The sequence below is a fragment of the Pholis gunnellus genome (genome assembly GCF_910591455.1).
Source record: "Pholis gunnellus genome assembly, chromosome: 19".
NCBI lineage: Eukaryota > Metazoa > Chordata > Actinopteri > Perciformes > Pholidae > Pholis > Pholis gunnellus.
The window spans coordinates 10,552,354-10,567,318 of NC_136546.1; the positions used below are offsets into that span (position 1 = coordinate 10,552,354).

Consider the following 14,965-nt stretch of genomic DNA (forward strand, 5'->3'; position numbering starts at 1 on the left):
CATTAGTATAGATCATGCCTTTTTCAAACCTGTAAACTGTCAGCAACATAAACAAAAGTAAACAGTGTGTGTTAATGTTTCATTCATTAGGAAACGGCTTACAGTTCCGCAGTTTGATGGGTGCACTGTCCTTACAGAAAAGGGGATCTACCTACACTCCCATGTAGTGGAAATACATTTAAATAACTCCACGCTACAGTACGTGTTTACACAATTTGCCTCTTCCTCTAATTTCAAAACAGGAACCCAGCGGTCATGATGGAGAGAATGGGGCCGGGAATATTCCAGTTTCAGCGAGGCATTGTGCTGATGAACTGCAGCGCAGCGTCAGCACACAGCGTACAGTTCACTGCTGCTGACTGAGGCCAGCATAACCCTTTCTCTCCCTCAGTGAGCCTTGATTATGATTATCAATTGCAAATAGGCAGCTTTTGAAGTTTCCCTAGATCAGTTAAGTAAAGTAAGTAAAATCAGCTAAGCTTTTCTCCAAGAGACTATGAATGCAGAACTAACTGGTCTACAAAAAGGCTGCAGGGGTTGGTAGATGATATAGAAACTGTGATACAAAAACAATCTTAAACATCTGGAGTTCTGCTTATTTGCAGCCATGAATTCATTCCTCTGGTTGATTTGCTTTTTGCATAGCAAATTGAACGAGTTAGATTGTGAGCAGCTCAGGAGAAACAGTTCGTGAAGGTACAGTAACCTGCGTTCACTCAGGGACGACAGAGAAGAACCAAAGCAGTTCTGGTTCACAAAGAGTTCACGCTCCTGTCAAATAATCCACCTTCAGCTGACCTCGTGCGGTGGTCTGACCCCCGAGAAGAAGGAAACCAGACAAAATAAGCTGCCCTGAGAGAGCATTGTGAATATATATACGGAGTATAATACGGTGGCTACTGATTGACTGAAAAGTAAACACTGGAGCTCAAAGAGAGAATTCATTCTCTATTGTTTATACAATTTGAAAGAAGGACAGATACTGAGTGAACTGGCTATGTATGTATGTAAGAAATGCTAAAACTTATATTGTGAAATAACAAGCATGAAAATATAAAGAGCATAGTGTGGTCTAATTCTTTATAGTATTCACAATTATAATCTTAAGACTCTGGAAATGTTTTTCCTCCAACCCTAAAAACCGAAATCTTAATAATTCAAGCAAATGAAAATAGGAGGATTATTATGAAACAAAATCAAACAAAAAATGCATTTTTTAAGATGGATCTTACCTTTTTGTCCAGTTTTAGCCAAGTGTAGTAACCTTTGCCATCCATATACTGAAGTCCAAAGTACCAGACTTCACGTATGCCAACGGTTTTCACCACCTGCACAGAGAAAAGGAATGACAAAGTCTTAAAATATAGTAGCAACAAATGACTGTGTTCACTATAAATCAATCTACCGATTTCTTTTTGTTGTGGTTGATGAATCCATTAATCGCGTAGCGTATACAATGTAAATAGTGCCGATCACAACTTCCCAAGGTGGCGTCTTCCTCAGTTTAACATGATATATGACAAAGAGTTGCAGTAAATCCTCACATTTTATAAACTGCAACCTGAGAACTTCAAGCACTTAATAAATGACTGAAACAATTAAAACATGTTGATTATTTTTCTGTCAATCAACTAATCATTTGGTCTCTAAAACCCACACACGGAAAAGCCTTCGTGTTCGTCACCTGGAAACAAAGATGAATTTAAAAAGCCAATACACATATTCCAGATAATATAATCTTCCATCACCTTCTTCACAGATTGAGGCCAAGAAACTTAAATTTACGATTATCAACTACGAAAGGCGATGCAGGTATTTCACTACATTTTTACCAGATTTAAGATAACTTTACTCTAAAGAATTGTCAAACGACTCTTTCCGATGAGGATGTATCCGTAGCAGCCAACACAAAGAGATCGCACCTCAGAAATCAATGAGGTCATTTTTCCAATAAATGTAAATGAATCACTGATGGTTTCTGTCCAGCCCAGCGAGGAGTTATGAAAAGGCCTTTGAAGGCTTTACAGACGCTGGCGAGCCCGGACGAATCTAACCTTAAGGTGACATACTCAGGTACCAGCCTAATCTGCTGAACAGCCCTCATAGTATTACACATTCCCAGTCTGAAGCAATTTGGCAAATATACGCTTCTGGAAAGGGAGATGGACTCAACCAATCCTTGTAGTGCTGGTTTTCTATTTTGTAAGACAGAGAAAATGAGTAAACCCTGACGGAAGTCAAGCTGGAACTTAAAAAATGAATTAATTAAAATAGTGCGGATACATTTTCTGCTAATCGGCTAATCGATTTATCACTTCAGCTCTAACTTGAACCAATAATGAGTCTTTTGATGCAATATTAAAAGCTACATTAGGCTAATCTAGTGAGCCAACATATTATTTACAACCAAATTAAAGCAATATGACGTTTTATTTGGGGTAATTCCTAACAACGGTGAGATTTTTCAACGACACTAAACACTAAATTGAGAGTGTTTTCTCGACTTGAAGAAACACTTTGCTCACGTCTCTCTGGCTGTTGCAATAAGCCACAGCACACATTTCACAAAGTGGTCCTATTGTTTGACCGGTGAGGAGGAATGATACTGTATAACGAGGGCGTGCTGCATGACCAACATCCTGCCTCTGACTCAAAGAACCGACTGAGACGGCCGGAGCGAGTCTGCTGTTACTTTCTGGCAAAAACTGCAGCAGACAAAATTCCTCATTATTAACGTCTAAACGGCAGATTATGAGCCTGGTTTTATTTTTCAACCGCACCACTGGAAACACACGGAGGAATGTTTTAGGATTAGCAATTTGAATTTTTTTTGTGCAGCTGAGGCAAAAAGTGAAAAAACAGTTATAGTTCTGGAATAATCACGTGGCAGAGCAATTTTTCCAACAGCACGTGTAGAATGTTTTTGCGTGTGTGAGGTTATGTGGGACCTTTTTGAATTCATCACTGCCAAATTCCCCACCCAGTCACCAGGTGAGGTGTTAAGTTGCCTGGGTGAAGTTTGAATCAACACGTTGGCACTCCGGCCAAGCCCATTCCCAAACGATAAGCTCCAGCCAAGGTTAGAATTAAAATCAAACTGCCATCTTTCAGTAGCCGACGCAGGGCAGGCCAACCTGTAGGAGTGTAAATAACTGGCTTTCACTCAGAGAACCTTTCTGAAGGATTGTATTTAGTGCAACAACAACAAGCCCTGAAAGGTGGCCTGAAACGAGAGAGGCTGCATCTCACCTGTAATGAAACTCATAAGGCCTCAGAAAACAATCAGCCCTTTGAGGCTGGTTTAGCTTTAGGGTCTACAGAGTGGGCTACCGCTCAGTCACCTAAATGAACCGTTCTCTCGGGGGATAAGCTACCGTAGAGCAGTTCGGTTCAACCTTTGCACCAGACAGGCAGGTAACAATTGTAACCTTTAACAACATTGTACTTCACTTGACGGATAGATAAACTGGCTTTAATAGCATGCTGTACACGTTATGAACACCTGCTGGCAAAGGATACCGAAAATAGTACAGTTAATTAGAGGAGGATTAAATCTGAATCTGGGGACGCAGGTTTAGTAAACTGACATCGCAGCAGGTTGCTTTGGCAGGCTGCCTCGACTTTAATGAGTTGCTAGGTCGCTTCTATGTAGGCCGAGAGCTCTGAACGCCTCAGATATTCATTCGAAGTAAGATCAATGTTAGGCTCGTACGTTACATTTCACTAGTAGTTTTGATTATGTAGTATTATCTGCTTTGAGCTAGTGTTGGGAAGCTAGAAGTAGATAAGAGCTTTCCTCGAGGAAAATACATTCTTAGTCGACTAACATTCATACGATTCTGTCGACGACTCAATTACTTGATTTAATCGACAAATCTGTGAAACTGGGTTTCTACACAAAGAATCAGACAAAAGCAGCACTTTAAATCTTGTGTTGACCAGAGATGTGCTTATAACTTTTTGGAAATTAGCATAAAAGACGACTAATCAGCTAAAGGAATCTTAGACTAAGAGGGGGCAAATCGCTGAAAAGATTAACCAATTAAAAATGATTTATTCAAGATCGACACTCGCCCATTATGAGTTGACGAGCTTCCTAGCTACGAGATAGCAGTAGAGAGCGTGTTTATTGGTGCTAATGCTTTTAACAGCCTCCTGCTGCACGCACAATTCAACAATCTTATTTTCACTTTACTTTAGAGAACATATTTAAGACTTTTAATAACGTCTGAGACCTTCTTTCAAGGAAACTGAATTAAATGCTTTTCACCCTACAAGACTGTAGGCAGTTGCTTGCAAATTATCTTTGCGATTGTATCCGTCGGTGGAAAAAATAAACCATTGATATGTATAAAACTTCATTCTGGCAATGATTTAAAAAACTGTAAACTCAGTGACACTTTTGCAATATGGTCGAAGAAGTAGAAGTAGTAATAATAGTAGTAGTAGTAGTAGTCACCACCCACTATAGACTCGTTTTAGGTTGAAGGAGCAAAAGTGCAGTGCCACACAGGAACAGGTATCACGCCTTCGGTCTGCAGTCTCGTCTTACAGCGATCTGACAGACAGTGAAAGTGTCTCTGCCTGGTTTATGGGAGCTCGGGCCCTGTGGTGAGAGAGAGGAATGCCGCTGGGCTGAAACAGCATTACTCACTGCATCCTCTGGGCTGGCTAACGCGGAGTCTCCAGTGACTTGAGAGAAGCGAAGGGAGGGATACACCCAGTCAGACCCCCAAACACAGACCAGCACAAAGGGTGAAGGAGTGTGTTTCGTGGTGGTGAAGAGGCAGCGGGTCTATTGCTTGTCAGACCACACGTTCATTGTGACCGAATAGGAAAGGGACTTGGGAGTTTTCCCAAAAGAGTTTAATATCTAAGAATAGTTCTGCTGTAACGCTACAGCACAGAACAAAAGCCATCATGCATATATGTTCCCTCCTTTGATTTGGAACCGCTTTGCAGCAATTTCTGAATGCACCCTTGACATGTGGGTTGGGTGTAGAAGTGAACTAGTTTCATATTTTGCTCCTGGCACCTGTCAGCCGACTTCGACGCTGAGCGTCATGATTTCAGCTGTTCAACATCAACCCTCTCTCTGCTTTTAACCAAATCCAAACCAGTTCTCAAGAGCCGACGCTGAAAGCTTTTGAAACCACATGAATACAGGAGAGGGCCTCTGGTGATTGAGTCTGATCATGGCAACCACACTGAGGACAGATGTAACTAACCAGTAAATCTACTGTAAACCATGACTGCTTGGGATTCTTTTCTAATTGGAGGCTCACGTCAAAGTGGGAAACGAGCAGCAGTGAGCCGTCATGTGGAAGTGAAACTGTGCGAGGGTGTGTAGGGGAGCGGTGGGAGTTTCTCTTGAAGAGCAGCATGACAGGGACTACCCTGGAAATGAGCTCACTGCTGTTACTCAGCATTTCCACAAAACCTGTCTGAAACCACCCGTTTACAACTAAAATCAGGCTACTGACGGACTAAATGTCGGTCAAATTGAACTTTAGGCTCCGTGAACGGCTGCTCAGACTTTAGACAAGGTGTGAAGCTTCGTAGACAACATGCTCAAATCACTAAGTTGTATCTACAATAGTGCACTGAGCTGACTCTGACGCCATCACAGGGAGTGAGTGATCATCGGTGGCACACCCCACTAACAGCCATTCTAACAAGTAGGCGGGGGAATTCACCAACACCTACAACAGGGAGACGTCAAAGGCCTCAGCTATGCCTTTCTATAACAAAACGACACAGTGAGAGCTTCAAATCAGAGGCCCCGCTGGTTTATTTGTCAAAAAAAAAAGTGCTGACTTGGTCAAAACTAGCCAACAGACAGCCATAAACAAGCAGTGACATCAATATCACACATCAATATCTGAATATGGCTGTTATTCTAAATATGAATATGGCTTCTAGTTGACCTTTTAGGGAATTTATGCTCAACATGACTGTATTCAAATGTTTTTTATTACTTAAAAACCTCTGACATGCAGCCACAATGCACGCAGTCGGCTACACTTGCTATTGAAAAACGAGTTATACAGGAAGTGGCTAAAACAAAGCCTTTCCTTCCCCCGGTGCTGTCATGCGGCCCCAGAGGAGCTCGCACTAATGACATGTCATCTACATTTGGGTACTGAGCTTCACAATAGAATTTAACAACGAGAGGAAACGAGCAAATTAAAAGAAAAAGTCCGCGCTTAACAATATTACTCGTGACCAGTAACAGGAGCCACAAGGGTCATGAAAAGATATTACCACGTAACCACATTCGTGGTAATGGACAAACATGAATTAACTACGTTTCAATACATTCAATACACACCTGATGAAAACAATACATTTTAGGGCAAATGATGATGTCCTACATTAATAAAAGTAAAACAATGTGTTCCAAAGTTATTATCTTCCGATGAATAAGACATTATTCTTCTAAATAAACAAATATAACAGGAAAATGTGAGTGAGATTTTCTAAAAAAGGTGCCATACATCATAATTTATAGTTTCCATTATTGTGGCCGCACCTTTTACTCTCCACTGAGACTGTGTGACCTTCACTAATGCTATTAATCGTTAGTTTAATAAATGTCTCGAGACCTCTTTCTTCACTTATGTTAAGCTGCAATTTTTCCCCATCGTAAACCATTTATAATAATCCATGAAGCTCAGCGGGAAGACAGAGACAGATAAGGATACTTGAAGCCAAAAGCTCCTGTAATCTCTTCTGTAGTAGATAACTTGTCAGACCGAGATGTAAGGAACGGAAAGAGCTTTGGAGGGATGATAATGAGGCCGACCTCCGCTAGTGACGTCTATTCAGTTAGTTCGATGATGAAGGTTGTAGAAGTTTGGAAAAAGTTCATCGAAACGGCAGTAGTGGAAATATAAAAGCAACAGCAAAGTATAGCGGGACGTAAAACAACACAGAACTGATTTGCACTGTACCTGGTCAAACAGCTGCTTGCCGGTGGTGCTGGGCTGGATGGCAAACTCCAGCTCAGCATCCATGGTGGTGACGCGAACATTGACCTGCGGAAAAACATGAGGAAACGGGAGTTCAAAAAGCTGACCAGAGCAACAGAGAGGTTCTCATAGGTAAGGGCTTATACGTGGTAGAGCATGCCAGACTGCAGAACAGTGCTTTGGTGTGTGTGTGTGTGTGTGTGTGTGTGTGTTTGGTAGGGGGGTGTATTTGCAGAGTAAACACAGGGGGCTCTGTGTTTATCTCTGCTTTCTCAGAGCCAGACTGATTGAATGGGAATTTTGCTTCGAAATCAGAGGTGGGTTTTTTTGGGAGGAATATTCAGTGATGGTTCTCTAACTTTTTTAAAAGAGCATACAAGTGCTATGAAAAGCCATTTGTAAAGCTAACTTCCCTTATAAGTCATCAAGCTAAAAAGAGGCAGCGTGGATGTAGTTCAGGATGTCTAGACTGAAGAGAGGAGGGCTGATATAAGGCAGTCAGTCACTCCCATTCACAGAAAAAAGGCACGTCTTTCAGTTCTCTGGTTAATGATCGATCAGAGTAGCCTGTGTATACAACACAAAAAAAAAGAGGTGGTCCATCGAACTGAAACCTGCTTCATGAGCAGATCATTTAATGTCCACTTACAGGGATCCACCCCAGTGATTGATGTGCGATTTCAAACCCATTACAAATAGCATGCGTGGAATCATGAGCACTGACGTCAACTGTGACCCATAATGGAGGGAAACAATAATCTGTATTGTAAGTTTGATTAGTAATCAGCAATGGGCATTTCTAATTTACACAAAGGGTCATGCTACAAAGCACACATATTTACAATAGCTGCTTTGAGGTAATGCACATAGCGACTCTCACCTCTGTGGGTAGAAGGTCAAATGTCTCTGGTATTTGCGGGGGTTAAGGAAAGACCCACGAAGGTATTGACTGAACTTATTAATGCTCAGTGAAAAGGAGACAAAGGTTAGTGGACACAGGGTGAAGAGAGAGAGAGAGCGCCTGCTAACAGAGCTCTCCCAGTGACATCTTTCATCTGCAGCCCATTGTGAGCAGCGCTGAACAAATTCAATGACGCCCACTGTAAAAAGGGATGTCTGGGCTCCGGCAGTGACTAGTCCAGTGATTCAGAGCCTCACTGACTCCTCGGAAGCTACACAGGCCGAGCAACTAGAACTGACGGGCTTAAATCCAACAGAGAGGCCAAATCCAATCACAGCATCGGATGGAAAAGCGCCTCACCACAGTGCCGTCCAGGATATTGTAAGAACATAGCAGTCTAGACAGTGGATTTTCAAGGATTCACCCGTGTGTCTCCTGCTTTCACGTACGGTTAGCAGACTCACAACTCGGGAACAGAAACTCAGAACCACATAGAGTTTGTAGCATACGTGCATACACTTTAAAACCTTTTGAGTCCAACAGGGAAGCTTGTACCAGCTTCAAGTCGCAGCTAAAAAGCAGGGGAAGGAGGGGGAAGCACTGCATTTACTTTACACAGCAAAACAAAGATGCCCTTTCAGCTGCAGCGGCCCAGCAGTGCCTCGCCATCATCATCATCTACAGCCTAGTGGAGCCAGATCATCACAAACTAAAATGAAGAAGTGATCAGAAACGGCCTCCAACAGGTGATCATTTGAATCTGTTTAAAAGTGATTCTAGGATTCGCTAGCAGCAGCTCTGACAGATTTAGGATGCGTCTCTCAAAACATCACGGCCTATATTTACAGCAGTTATAGATGCGAGCAACTAGAAAAAAAAAAGCACACCCTGACCGGCAGAGAATGGAACATGTGAATATGTGGAGCAGACAGGGCCAACAGAAACCACTGAGTGAGTGATATCTGATCTCAAAGTAAGTCCTCCAGTGGTAACTCACAATAAACTGAAGCCATTCAGAGCGGTAAAGAAAACATGACACATGTGCTAAAAATATACCCGGGCAAGGACTCAGAGTTCCACAATGAGCAACTTTAGTCAGAGGAAAGTACGGGCGTTCATATTAACCGTTTGGTCCCCCGATTCACAAGTCATAACGGTAATAACCGCCTCAGTAACTTCAGCTACAGGAGCTCCCAAATCAAACTTGCTACATAGTGACAGAGTTTATTCACATGTTCACACTCTTGGTGGAAGGAAAACTAACGACAAAGTAGGACAAGCTCAGTGTTGACTGAAGCGTAGGAACAGTAGATCACAGTACTGAAACATGATCAGCAGTGTGCAGGATGTGTTGGATCCTTCGTGGTGAAACGCTCACTTGAAAAACATATATTTATAGTAGTAGTTATCGTAGAGAGAGTCTATACGATAACTACTCTCTGTACTGTAGCTACAGCCAACAGCACATTAGCTTATAGGCTGGAAACGGCTAGCGTGGCTTTTGTTAACAAAAGTAGAAACAAAACAAAAACTAGTTTAAGTTGTAAAAACACCAAAGATGACAATTTGCCGTTTCATAAGGGATTCTAGTGTGTGTGTGTGTGTGTGTGTGTGTGTGTGTTAATTAATGAGCTTAACAGGTCCTAGTTCCCTTCGGACAGAGCTAGGCTGTTTCCCCCCCCCGTTTCCAGTCTTTATGCTGAAGCTAGGCTAACAGATAAAAGATAGAAACTTAAATCATATCAACCCTTTCCCCTTTAGCATCAAGGTCCAAAATATAATTTGATGAATATAAAAAAAGAAAAGGGACACGAGAATAATAAAACGAGGCAAAGATCAGTGACCGCTCATAAACTCTGTAACATCTCCGAGATCTACACATTGACTACAATCAACTCAACAATAAGTCCACTGACAGAAACGGGTACTGATTGGTAGTCAATCAATCGAGCCATTCTTCAAGAATGCCAAATACGTCCTATATTCCAACCTGCCCTAGTTCCATCTGGTCATGACCTGGATATCCCTCCTACACACTCTCCAGTGGGAGGTCAAGGAGCTGCTACGGGTCACGTTAAAGAAACGAGGTGGTCATCAGCTCGGTAGTTAAACTGCGAGTAGGTCGCGCTGCGTTCTTCAGTGAAGAGCAATCCATATTTAACCCTCTGCATGGCTTTACAAGGCTACTGTTAAGAGTGACAGGCCCATTGTGTCCTTCATTGTGCATTTATAGGATTTTCACAGGTTCTGTCAGTATTACGTACATGCATATCGTTAAAGAAGGACAGTTATAGGACTTGTAGCCATTTTTGGATTTGTGAATCAGCTCTTGAGGGCGTTCCAGGGGTGATTGAGTTATCAATTATTTTAAAAAAGGAACAAATGCTAACAATGGGACTGGACTTGAGAGGGAAACACCCATCCGTGTTGATCGTGGCCACGCCTTGTAAAGGTTTGTGTCATTGGGCTGTGACCGCAAGGAAACAGGATTCTGGGAGAGCCGAGGAGAACGCCGTCCTTTACTTCTGACGATGTGTCACTCAGATAAGTGAAACCTGAGTCACACATGCACCGACACAGGAGCCTTAATTAACTACTCCTCAGATCTGGTCAAATGTCTTGGTACTCTGTCATAAAGTCTCTCTTTTCCAAACAATGTTGGAATGTCTTGACTTCATGCCAGGTATCTGAGCTGAGGTCATTCAGTGCCTGTAGGTTTCAGTGACAGTTATCATAAAATGGAAAGGCCATTTTTGTTCTTTTTCATTGTTGCAGTTACGTTACCAATAATCTCCTAAACTTGGCATAACCTTGTTTTAGTTCAAATAAAACTTGGTGATGTGCTTTAAGACTTTCCTACAATGACAGTTTAGTTTTCCTAAATCTTTACCAGTTATGGCATTAGAAGTACAGCTAGTCTGAGAAGGTAAGACATAGATGTACTTAATATCTCTATTCCACTTATACATGATGTTTAACATGATATTACACGGATAGGTAGGAACTCAAACTGGAGCTGCAACAATTATTTAATTAACTGTTCAACTATTTTGATAATCGATTACTTATTTCAGCCATTTTTCAAGCAAATGCTGAATGATCTCTCTCTCACAAGGGGGAATTTGCTGCTTTTCTTTGTCGTAGGACAAAAGTAAATTGGACGTCCAAACAACTAAATTGAAGACATCACTGTGGGCTTGGAGACATTGTAAATGGCTCTTTTTTTTTCAATGTATAGACCAAAAGACTGATGGATCAATCGAGGAAATGATCAGCGGATTAATCGATAATGAGAATAGTGATTAGCTGCAGCTCTAAAGTACCATAATACTCATCTGACTGTAGCTTTGGGAGTTGTCTCCCATCATCCCACCATTCTCTGTCACCCACACTTGTAATATGTTTCCGGTTATAGGCTTGAGCGACTGACACTCATCAAACTAATCTAATTACACACTCTTCCCAGAACTCAAAACATAAACCCTTATGGTAAAAAGTGAAACTCAGCATTTGCGGGATTCATTTGAGAGAACGACGCTGTGTTATGGAAACAGCATCATTGATATCATTCATGCTATGATGCTGACTCAGTCACGGGGCCACATATTGAACAGTCAGTAAACCAAAAGGACAAAATAAAAAAAAATAAAAAGGCTTGTGTTCCTTTCTTGATATCATGGAAAGGAAAACGGTCCGGCATTAATGTCCAAAACGTCTGTTTGGTGGCAGCTGGACTCGGTGTGCCGCTGCTATCAGACAGCAATGATGTCATTTCCAAGGCGACGCTCATGACAACCATGAGGCCATTGTAAACAAACCAACAACACACTTTATGACACTGACCAGGGCTTTAGCCATTGTCATCACAATACGCTGCTCTGTTCAGCAGCAACCGGCCGCTGTCCTGATCTGAGCGGCATCTAGACAGCAGTTTATGCTTCTATTTCTGTCCTATTAACTATAATCCTGTTTTACTTTTGTTACTTATCAAACTTACCTGTATGAAGTGGCCGTTTCAGGACTTTTTTTTCCTACTTTTTAAATAATAAACGGAGAATAATGAAGTTTCTTTTTAAAAAGGACAGTGTGTTTCATTCATATCCATTCATAACACTTTTCCATCCCATTTTCCATCACACGGTATACCACACATAGGCGGTTAATGCTAACAAATGTTAAAGCAGTGACGCAATGGAGGGACATGCTCCATGTGCGTCTGTACAGTAACAGCTGGGGTGGGGCAAAATGAGTCAAGAATACTTGAGGCAAAAGCTGTTCAAATATAGAGCAGCTCCATCAGATAACGTCTCTTTTTTGTCTTCTGCTTTACTCTTTATGATGATGTAAAGTCATCGATACCCTAAATACTGGAAGTCACAATTTTATTTTTCCAAGACGACTATGGGACGCCAACATTTAAGTGGGACGCAAACCCCAAATTTCAGCCTGGAAAATAACATGAAGAGACTGAGAGGGAGCCCTGTATTCATCTAAAACTAAATAAACAAGACATTTAACCCCCACCACCCCCTTGATTATGATGTTGCACAAGTGTACAACATGATAGAGAATGACGTCAACGACACAAGATCGTGTGACTATGACTGTAAGGACATTAAAACAGTGCTTAACTGTCCAAGTCATACGTGGATGTTCACTTAAACATAGGGGCCCCCCCCCCCCCCCGAGATATGAGAGGAGCATGTGATGTAACACAGACTGATGCTGTTAGTGTCTAAGACAAAACTACACATTCAGACCAGTGGAAATGACCCTGTTCTGTGATTAAGTCTATACATGTATTCTTGTGTTATGTTGTGTTTCTCGCTCATCGACTTAAGAGTTTCAAAAGAAGTTGACAAGTTAAACACATGTAATTAAAATGTTTCACAGTGATCATTCAGCCTGGGAAGTTAAAGAAAACTACTCTGACAGCATTACTTTAACGTCTGCCACTCCCAGGAGAGGATTTGAGATGTATTTCTCAAAATTAGCAACCAAAAATTAACTATCACCTCTCAGAAAATCTGATTTAAAGACTCACTCAGCATCAGTGACTGAAAGTATCCATAAATCAAAGAACTACTCACCGCTTTGGGCATTTTTCTGTTCTTTTCCTTGCTCTGTGCGAGGAGCTGTTAAATAAAAACGTGTTTCCAGAGGAAGAGACCTGTGCTCCGTGTGTCCTCCTGCAAAGAGGGAAAGAAGAGAAACGAGTTTCAGCCACTTCGGCGTTACTTAAACCTGTGAGAGCAGCTCGCCACTCCTGCGGGCGACAGTCGTCAGGATGAATCACCGAGAGAACCTGGCAAGCTGGCAGCGGCTAGCACACATATTACCGGAAGCTACCCAGTCAACTTCAAAATAAGAGTCCCTTCTGTTCATGTGTATTCCTAACACTTTTACAAGTCCTGTCAAGATTCTTCAACACAGCAAACCCCGTCTTTAAATTTAAACGTTAACGTTTTCAATATTAAACTGTAAACTTAACATTCAAACAATATCATTGCTATAAAGAAGTTTGTCAGATACCTAAAACCAACTAATCTAACGGGTGAAAAGGACAATTATATTTTCAATATTGTGTAATACCTCAATTATCTTTTTCTATTATTTATCTTGACTATAAACTGTTCGACAATGGTGAAAAACATTCATCGCAAATACTCAGAGCCCAAAAGACACGTCTTGAATTTCTTATTGTGTCCGACAACAAGTTTAACGCCAAAGATATTACATTGAAATATGACTTTAGGGCTTCAACTAACGATTATTACAATTTTTAATTAAGCTGTCCAATATATATTCTATAAATTAAACACTCATTTAGTCTAAAATGTCTGAATGTATTGAACAGTATCCTTCACAAATTCTCTGAGCCCATGATGACGTTCAAATGTTGTGTCTTGTCCAACCAACAGTCCAAAATGCAAAGATAATCAATTTACACATTCACATTTATTTACAGAGAAAAGCAGTACATTGTCACATTTGAGAAGCTAACATTTTTGTTTTTTTTAATTGCCATTATTGCTCAATACATGACTTGAATGATTACATCTAAAATATGTTTTGGTCAATTGGCTAATCAATTGATCTATAAATCAACATAAAAAGTTTTGCCACAGTACTTATGAGAATGACAAATTCTGTCCATCAATTATCATGTATTTATCAGTATCTCTTGTAATAGTGTATATTCCAGCCCGACCCTTTAATGCTCTACTCTAAATTATTTTATTTTGACATTTACCACCGGAAGTCCCGCAGTTCTATTTTGCCTTGACACTGTCGACTCACCTACACACCAGCGAGGTTAAATACGGTCCTCAAAGTGCCTCACCCACTAGCTATGATAAAAGTTATAGTCCCCACCCTGCCTTGTTTTAGTCTTTTATCTTCACGTCTTCCGTTGCTAAGAACTTAGATTAATAGAGGCTATTTACACTAGTCTGTGTCGCGAAATAAAGTCGCTTTAAGAGGAAAAGACACACTTTGCATTGCACCACAGATTACCACCAATAGTCACGGCCACTGACCCAGCCGCCTATAACCTGTTGAGGTTGTAATAATGTTAGAAATTGCAACAAAGTGATGATTCCCTGGGTATATTTCCGCTGGAGGGTTACGTCTGTGTTATGAGTACACACCCACAGCGACAGTGACAGTGAGGCGATTAAAGCTCAGCAAACGAGAAATTCCACCTCTCTGATCGGCAACGAAAGATGACGAATGTTTCACAACAAAACAAATCGTTTAAAAACTGTTAGCAGATTCAGCCCCAGGCTGTAATAATAACAATGGTGTCCCCCCCAACCCCTTGTGCAGGAGCTTCCTCTTTGCTGCAGTCATCCTCACTCTAATCCCGCAGACACCTGTTGTGAGATTTGTCTCCTTTGTGCAGAGCCGCAGAAAAGTGCGCCGAAAATAAGTGTGAAAAGTATGTTTTTCACACAGCTCCGAGCGCGCTTTACTGCAGTATAAGAGACAGGTAGTTGTTTGTCTTACCGGAGCTGGTGAGGTTTAGAGACGAGGTGACTGTCCGAAGCCCACAGCAGCAGATTTCCCCTTCCTCTGTTCAGACTGGCGCAAT

The 14,965-nt window shown here is 41.4% G+C and overlaps 1 protein-coding gene across 1 annotated transcript in view; it reads right to left on the reverse strand.

The window, feature by feature from the left end:
* The window catches only part of ezrb (ezrin b), a 29,151-nt gene extending 14,186 nt beyond the window's left edge, over positions 1 to 14,965 (reverse strand). Inside the window, exons 1-4 of the mRNA XM_079180211.1 lie at positions 14,881 to 14,965; positions 12,963 to 13,061; positions 6,954 to 7,037; positions 1,233 to 1,328 (exon numbers count right to left, since the gene is read on the reverse strand). Coding sequence (XP_079036337.1) covers positions 1,233 to 1,328; positions 6,954 to 7,037; positions 12,963 to 12,974 — 192 coding nt within the window. The 5' untranslated portion in view covers positions 12,975 to 13,061; positions 14,881 to 14,965. The remainder of the gene's footprint in view (positions 1 to 1,232; positions 1,329 to 6,953; positions 7,038 to 12,962; positions 13,062 to 14,880) is intronic.